At 36.4% G+C, this 9,234-nt stretch overlaps 1 protein-coding gene across 4 annotated transcripts in view; it reads right to left on the bottom strand.

The window, feature by feature from the left end:
* LOC112155345 (LIM and senescent cell antigen-like-containing domain protein 1) overlaps positions 1-9,234 on the bottom strand; it is a 25,913-nt gene that overhangs the window by 12,709 nt on the left and 3,970 nt on the right. The window contains exon 2 of one of the 4 annotated variants that reach the window (XM_024286896.2): positions 8,332-8,537. The exons of 2 other annotated variants lie outside the window; for them this stretch is intronic. Coding sequence is in view for 1 of the 2 variants with exons in the window: in XM_024286894.2 (XP_024142662.1) it covers positions 5,742-5,842 (101 nt within the window). In the remaining variant the exon portion in view is untranslated. Of the gene's footprint in view, positions 1-5,741; positions 5,985-8,331; positions 8,538-9,234 lie in introns of those variants that run through there. One more of the 4 variants, XM_024286894.2, reaches the window with a different exon arrangement.

Below are 9,234 nucleotides of genomic sequence, written 5' to 3' on the forward strand. Positions count from 1 at the left end.
CGATAACGCCTCAGGTGTTAAAAGGTTAAAGCACAACATTCTTGACAAAAAAAGAGTATAAAGCACCACAACACCTAGACCAGGGGTGTCAAAGTCAATCGCACAAGGGGCCCAAATCCAAAACATAACTTGGATTGCAGGCCAAACAGGATAAACATTCATTGAACACTCTAAAACTAAATGTTTTAATTTTTTTTAACATAATTATGAACTAGATGTGTAGCATTACCTGCAATAATGTAGTAGTGAATGCTGTAAGCTGAATTTGGCCGCTGAAGATGCTGTATTTGATAGCGGAAAATGCTGAAGCTGATAGCTGCCTAAATTATTAGCTAAATGCCAAATTAGCTTTAAAAAAATGTAGGTTAGTCAAAGCAGCTAGCGTGTATCTGAAAAAAATTGCTAAACTTCAAAATAGCCTAAAAAAACTAATAAAAAAAAGCCTAAATTAGCCTAAACAGCTAGCATGCAAATATTAGCCTAACTCCAAAACAACCTAAACAATTCTTTTTTAAATGCCTACATTAGCCAAAACAGCTATAATGAAGCCTAAATATTAGCTAAACTCCAAAATAGCCTAAATTATCCAAAACAGCTAGCATGTAAACATTAGCCTAACTCCAAAACAGCCTAAAGAATATTTTTTAAATACTTACATTAGCCAAAACAGCTAGCATGTAGCCAAAAAATTAGTTAAACTCCAAAATAGCCTAAAAAGTAAATGCCAAAACAGTAAAAAAGCTAACAAATTGCCAATTTTTAAAACTTTACAAACCAAAACTTTTGAACATAATTATGAAAAATAAAAAGGTAGAACTATTATTCCAGAATAAATCATCTTAAACCTTAAATAACTTTCAATATTTTACTCTCCATAAAAATATATTTTGTCAAATTTATATTAGCCAGAAATGAGCGCAAGATAACGTCAGGCCATTAATAACAATAAACATAAAATGATCTGGAGGGCCGGATAGAATTACCCAGAGGGCCAGATCCGGCCCTTGGGCCTTGACTTTGACACGTGATTTAGACTCAGGTGTAACACAAACAAAAAGATGAATAAATATATTTTTATTGCGAGTTCTACGCTTAAACAAACACAATGCAGCAAGAAACTGGCTGATCGGTGTCATCCGTCTGGCTCTCATCAAGTGGTTTTTACTGACTCAGAGCCTCCAGCTTATAATAATCAAATGCAGAACTAAAGCGTGGTTAATTCCAGCATCAGACATGCTTTCTTTGTTTCCCTGTCATTCACCATCCACCATGTCTCCTTCCTTTGTGGTATTTAAGTGCTACAAGCACCCAAAAAGAAGGGAATTTATAAATAAATTTTGGCTTTGATCCCCACTCTGAATAGACTTTATTTTCAAATTTACTCAACTTAAGTGATTATTCCTGACACAAAGGAATCTTGCTCTGGCTCAAATTCTTTGTTACAAAAAAAACAAAAGTATGAACACCAAATTAAAACAGGATTCTGAAGTTTTTTGGATGGACTAGCGATAATAAAATATGCTAATCTTTTCCAATCCTATCATGGCCTAAGCTCCGGCATTCCTCTGCACCCTAAAACCGTCTCTCTTCTGGGAAAATGACAGCTATTTATGCAGTTACGCTCAACTGGCTTCTCAAATTAATGACCACTTCCCCAAAACATCAAAACAACACCAGGCCAGATCCGGAAATACGCTCCAGCGGGACAAACATGTTTGACGTTCGACCTAAAGAAAAAAGCTGCTCGAGGAACCAATAACAAATACGAGGTTCTGAATCTGTGCGTGTGTGTGTGGAAGAGTCCAGCTGAAAGCCGTCTCAGAGTCCTTCAGTATAAAAGCCTTCTACATTACTCCATTCTACAAATAGACACCCAGTGGAGCCTCAACTCCAAACTAGGCGCTGGCAGCTGCCGTGTTTTACGCGTGTGTCTGTGCAGAAGACTTTGTATACATAATAGGAGCTCAAAGTGGCGCCTCTTGAAAGGGACCCCCACACTATGAACATGAGTCATTGCAATGGTAAATAGTCTCTAATTTTGATTAAAATATATAGGAATATCAGGAACTATTACATGATATTCTGAGTGTTCTGTTGGGGGTTCAGGCACTGGAAACCAGTGTTGAGTGACTGGGGTACAATGGACAGAGGGTGGTGGCTGAACAGGAAGCTCTGCTCCTGATTACTGTGTCGTCCGTCACTGGCATTGCAGAATGTTCCACCCTAAAATAAAAGCCGGGGATGAGATCAGGTCACTGATTTACAGTCTGGTGTGATAAAGTATCCTGCTGGTGTGGATTGTTGGGTTGCGGTGCCAGCCAGGTGGGCTGCAAAACGGTGGAAAATGACTCAACTGAGCGTCACAGAGTCAGAAGCCTGGGCTGTTAGAGCCGGTCTGAAGTGAACAAAGGCATAGACTTCTACCAGAGCAGATGTGGTTATTATCACCCACATTACTTTTTAGTGAGATGAAGGGATTGGACTAAAAAACGGAAATATTCGTCTATTACTTCAGGGGATGCAACCATTCTAGGTTCAAAACTGAACCGCATATCAGACCGCTAAACCAAATCATGGGGTAAGTGATCCGTTGCATCTCTACGTTTGATTATGTCTATATAGAAAGTTTCAATTTTGTGCTAAATTTAAGAAACAAACATTATTCATTGTTTTATCACATTACACCTTCTTTTAAAATGAGTTTAAGGCAATCCCTGATAAAAAAAAAATGATTGTATTATGATGCGTAAAGTGTATATTAGTTAATGCATAAAATTATATAATTGTATTTTATGCTAATTTAAAGTTTTATTACGTAGAGGCTCTAATATCAGTTTTTTTGCCTCGTCCTACACCTACTTTTTATGTATTTATATACCTGCTTTTTGCAATGTTATATGAGTGCAAATAAAAATAAAGTCTAAAATCTATAGTATAAGCCGATTGAAATGCTTTTCTTCAATGCTTATTATTAAATTCTAGAGGATTTTTTTTATGATAGTTCTCTCTGCAGCATAGAAAACTTTGAGACTTCCTCTTTGTTGAGTATTTCAGTGTCACAGGTTAGTTTTACCAAATCACCAAGAAGGAAATTAGCATCTTTTATGAAAGGAGGGCTACCAAACACAGGAATTTTTAGACAAATAAAATGCTAAATATCAATAAAACGCTCTGACTTGTCTGAAGCCTTTTTAACATCTTACTTGAACTATTTATGATGTCGTTTTATGACAATTTATGGAGAACTGAGTGCAAATAAATTGTAAAACAGCACACAACACAACATTTCTTGTTAAAACCTGTCTCACTGTTGGCTAAGTGAATCAGTTTGAGTACATCACAATTTAATGTCACATGTAAGAAAGAACCTTTTCATGTTTTTTGCTGTATGACTAGCAAACTACGGCCAGAGTCACAATTCAAACACACCCTGGTCACACACCCCTATACTCACTGTGTCTACAGTAACTACGGCAACAGGGAGGCGAGGGCTGCTTCAACTAACTTTCTTCTTCTTCTTTTTTTTTTTTTTTTGGCCGTCTGGCAGAGCATCAAGTCTGTACACAAGCGTGCACTCTTATAAAACTAAAGCATGCGCTGATGCACTGACTGTTCAAACACAGCTTGTGATTAACGCTTGTATTGTTTTTGGACTCCCAAAGGACACTTTGACCTATCCAGTCTGGACCCACTTCACTGTAGTGCAGGAAACACACAGCCCTGAGGATAACATCAACATGTTTTCTGTTTTCAATACTATATGACCTTTATTCCCTCTTTACGACTTTAAAATCACCACCATGTGGTTCACTAGCAAGAGTGAAAACTGCAGTCAATCCCATCATTTCACTTTCCTCCTACTAAGTAAACCCACAAAGATTTATTAAAGTAAAACAAAGAAATGCTGTAATATAAGGAGTATTTTGTGTCACTATATTGCAAACTTTGTAATATAGTATACTAGAACAACTAGTACATAATTGCTATCTCAATGCATCAGTTTTATTTAAATAAATTCAACAGAACTTAAACTATGCTCCAAATGATCCATGTCTACATAACATAGTTCCCAACATCTGATTGGACAAGAAGGCTCTATTTAATTTGTTAAATACATCAAGCTGCCATAAAATTGTTTTTGCGTGTGTAAACATTTATGGCAACCATTTATTGCAATTTAAGCCGTGTTTTTTGATACATGTGTTATACAGGCTGATTTTACGATGATGATAAATTTGCTTTGTATTGTATTGTGCAGTAATTTAGTGAAGTTTTGAGACCTTCAATTGCAAACAAAATGTTTGCATTTAGAAGTTTTTTTCCCAAAAAATTACATTTATTTGCAATTTAGGAAATGTTGATCTAAAAACTGTGACTTTTGTTTGCAATTCGATGGCACAAAAATAATTTTCATTTGTATTTAACATTTTTCTTCCAATGAAAATTGTGGTTTATTAACAGGTTCTTGTGTCATTTTTCTAATGATTAAGGACATATATAAAGAAAGTTAAGCTAAAAATGAAATTTCTGATCATTTTTTAAGTACGTTTTTTAAAGGGCGTATTTGTGGTGTAGGAAATACGCTAGGCAGGTCAAAAGCACCCTGTTTGAGCCCTCAGAAACAGAGAGGGGTGGAGTTGCCCTGCGCCAGCGGTCCCGCCCACAGAGGTAAATTTCAAATGAACTACTGCCACTTTGGAGAAACCATGTCCTAGAATTTTTTTCATTTTATTTTGGCTAAAAACTGCATAAAAATGATTCTAAAATGCACCAAACGATGATCGAAGTTGGACTTTAAATGCATTTGTGACTAAATTACAAAGCTCCTTTTATTTGCTTTATCGTATTTGTAAGTTTTATCTGCAACCTAGTGCTTAAAACACTGTTAAAAAAGAAAAAAATGTGGCAAAAAAAATCTAAAACTCTAAAGTAATAAGCATTATTTGCTCCCAACAACACATCTGTGAGGATCTATTTAAAGATCAGATAAGTTTCATCTATGTATATATCCCTACTCTTCCAACATATTGTTTTTAAGACAACAGCTGATTTTCAAAATAATATAATGAATCCATTGTGAAGAAACGTTGCCCTTTATAAGGGCAAGGAGTTCACGTGTAAGAAAGGCTTAAGGGTTAGCTGGGGACACCTATAAAAGCCCCCTGTTTTTGTTCACATTCCTCACATTGCTACATTCCTCCAACCACTTAAAGTTCACACACACCCAAACTCCTGTGCTCAAAAGGTAGAGCCCGAAGGGTTGGTGGTTCAATTCCCAGCAGCAACAGTTTGGCAAAAACGTAAAAAGCCTGATGTTATCGCACAGTTATCGGGGCTCTGTTCTCGCACGAGCCTGAGGAATTCAACCATCAGCTGCAGCATTTACTGATCAAACACTCCTCCACAGTTCACCCTATCCCTCACACACACAGGTCAGGACTTATCTTCACACACTGTTTGCTAATGAAGTGTTTCTTTGGGAGCACGAACATGGAAACATGGTGATTTGTAAAGCACTCTGAGGAGTGATAAACAGCTAATGACAAACAAACCCATTGTAAGGGCTGCACATTAAAAAAAAACTCTGAAGGTCAAATTATGGAAAAAAACTGAAAACATAAACGTGAAAATGTTGTTGGCTGAACAGAAAAAAATAACTAAAATATTATTTAAAAAGTGAATTAAGTTAGACATGAAAGCCCCACCACCAGGATGTGAAGGCCCCACACGGGCCCACTCACCTGGGGCTGTCCTGTCCCACACCCCCATAGCCGTCTGGCTTCTCCTGTCTCCGTCTGTACAAGTCTGAAGTGGACAACTCTTTCAGCCTCAGAGAGTTCATCTCCTCCTCTCCGCTCTCCCTCCGTCTTGTTAGACTTCTCAGATTAACATTAATATTTGGAGCAGAGTGAAATTCTCTGTTAGTTTGTGGCTCTCGAGCTTCTCTCCCAAACACACCTCTAGATGTCTCACACTGTTATGGCAAGACAAATCCAGGGGCGTGGCCTCACCGCCTGCTCACCTAGCTACTGAAGTTGTAGCTCCTCCTACTGCAGCAGGTAGGGGGCGGGCAGACTTAACAAAAAGGAGTTAGTTGTTAGACTTTTTGTTTACATTCTTCTGCAATTGTTCTGCTTAAAACAAATGTAAATACGACATAAAAATAAAGATAATACTGTTTTTAGTGAATAATATTAAAATAATCTATAGATTAAAGCTGAGTTCATCACATCTAATAAACGACTGGACAAAGATAGCACACCTATCACATACAGATGATTTTTGATAAACATTGCAGCATCATATAGGAGTGAAACATGACATCCACATGTTTTGACAACAGTTCTGTCTATTTTAAAGGGTGTAACACGAGAAGAAAGTCAACAAGAGAGTGTGAATGTTCAGGTTTTTGGGTGAATTATTAGATTTGAGCTCCAGACTGAAATATTTTCCCAAACAACACACTATTGAAAAACAAAATGTCAGCGCATGAATAATTCATTGACACATTAAACAGGAACAAGCCTTCTTCTCAGGGCGCAAACAGAACACAAGCACTTCTCCCGATCTGGCTGGAAGCTCCTTCCATGATTGAAAACACCGAGCTGTGACCTCATCGCAACGCAGACGGCGTGGACACAAACAAGCAGAAGGAGCAGTAACTGGGATGTTTAGATTGTTGCTTTAGAGAGAAAAAGGTCAGCACTTCCATTAGGAATACAGACAAAAAAAAAAACCTTTGGACTACAGAATAACACCATCATTACATATATGAGTAATTTACTTTTAGTTGTAGTGAAAGAATCTGTTTTCAAACTTTATAATTATCTTTTTGTTTTTTCTGGAATTACAACAAGACTAAAGTCAATCCTTCTTTACCACAGAACAGCCATTATGTAAATATAACTATTTTTTTAGATACACAAGTTACTTCTTAACCTCGCTATGTTTTACTGGTTGGAGAGTCTGGTTGAACCATCTTATTTTAAAAGATAAGGAGCATCTTTGTTGGTGTTCAAACGCTGTGGGTGGAGTAACAGTAACAGCTCCTCCAGATCTGTAAGAACAGGTTCAAGCCCAGAGAACAGCAGCTTGCCTTGACCTGTTGAGGATTCCACCTGAATTTTACAGCCATTCGCACATAGTTGCACAAACTCTAAACGCTTTAAAAGTTCCATTCTTATTCAACAGACAACTCTTTTCGGCTCTGCACACAATAAGAGACACTTAGAACACACACAACATCCGAGATCATGTCCAAGTTAACAAGCATCATGGATGTACTGGGGATGAAATCAAATGTTTTGGAAGATCTACTATTAGAGCCATTACAGTCTCGTAAAATGCTGAGTGCAGAACTTTCCCATCATGCTCTCATCCGGCTGCAAGATGGTAGAAGAACTGGGGGACAAGTCTGAATATGATAAAGCAATGATGATGATGATGATGTGCAGCTTTGGAAACCTTCACCCTGAAACCTTATGTGGCAACACTCATCACTCACTCCACAAGGAAAGGAGTAACACTTTCTTCTAAACAGTAAAATTATAAACATAAACACAATATTTATATTAGAGGTGTAACGATTAATTGATTAACAATGTTTAAATTGGATCATCATCCACAAATTATGATATAAATTAAATTGTTAAAAACAAAAAAAATTATACTCCTTTTCAGTTTTTATTAATGTGTTTACAAAGATGTCTTTTTCTTCCACGTCTCTCCTGTAAAGAGTTTGCCTTCTAGTGTAACTCTGCTGCCCCCATGTGGGCAAAGTTATGCATTACAACTACTTTCCAGAACAAGTTTGTGCTCAAGCCCTCCTGAAGGCTTTTGGATCACAGAAGGAAGACAATAATGCACACTGAGTTTTGGCTAAATGGGGATCAATCAGATTATCTGATATTTTTTTTCTGAATTCAAGATAAAAACATCATGAAAAGATTCATTAAGTAAAGGGGATATTTTTGTTCTTGAAAAAGGTCCAAGAAAATTTATTTCGCATATTTCAAGCTCTATTTCTATTGCAATTCATATATGTAAAACAGTGGAGTGAATAAAAGCTAACTTTGCTTGCATCTGCTTAAACATCAACAGTAGCAATGATGTTAGTTTCCACGTTTCTTCTTCATTCTTATGTTAAAGTATAACCACGTTATGGCATCACACTTGCAGAAGAGGAAGCACACACACTATGGCAAACAACTAACCAAGCAGAACTGCTTCACAAAGATTAGCTTAGATGCAATACGTTATAAAGAACTATGACGGGTAATGATACTGCACCTAAATATACATTTGACAATAAAACAAACAAAAATATCTTACTAGAACGGTGTTGGATTGCAATGAAGATGTGAAGCTGTTTCTGCTGTCGCTGTCACTCTCACAGTGTTTATCTCTGCCTGTAAGGAAGCATCACTTCCTGCACGCTCGGATGAACGTGTGAGCAGAAGAACGAAGTGTCAAAACCATGTGCGTCTGTAAGAAAAACCTGGAGCGGACCTCTCTTTTTCCAGTTTAGAATAATTTACCTGTCCACAGGTAAGGAGAGAAGACAAGAAGGAAAAAATGAGGTGAAGAGAAGATGTGAAAAGGCACTAAAGACCTCATTTTATAACTTTCTGGAATCAAGCTGAATTTTAACATGTAAAAGACATTTGCACAAAAAGAATTTAAAAACTAATATGATTTTTCTTTAAAAATGTCTTTAAGAGGAAAACCATGATGTCAAAAATGTGCAAAAACTATGCTAATTGTAGTTTCAACTTTTTTTTAGAAATGTTAAAACAATTTTAACAAATATATATATAATTACTATAGAGGCAAACACATGATGTAAGTATACATTTAATCTATATGAAGCTCCTTATTTTTGTGATTTATTTTATTTATCTTTACAACAAAGACTTTTGCAAATGACATACAAGTGCGTGAATTTACAAAAAAAAAAGCAGTATTACTTTGCCTTATAAACAATAGGCGTATTGTGAAGAATCATAGAATAAAAATGAAGAAATCAACTTGGAACTTTATCTTCATTTTTTTATGATGACTGATTAAAGATTACATGTTAACATGATCAAATGATAAACTTTAATGAAAGGGAGAACAAGCACTGCTCATTTATTTTAGAGAAGCATCTTTATCATTATTAAATCATAAGTTGTGAACTGAAAAGTCTAAAAGGAGCGATAGTTTAAAACACTATATTAGGACCAGATAGGAAGT

The sequence above is a fragment of the Oryzias melastigma genome, linkage group LG21 (assembly GCF_002922805.2).
Source record: "Oryzias melastigma strain HK-1 linkage group LG21, ASM292280v2, whole genome shotgun sequence".
NCBI lineage: Eukaryota > Metazoa > Chordata > Actinopteri > Beloniformes > Adrianichthyidae > Oryzias > Oryzias melastigma.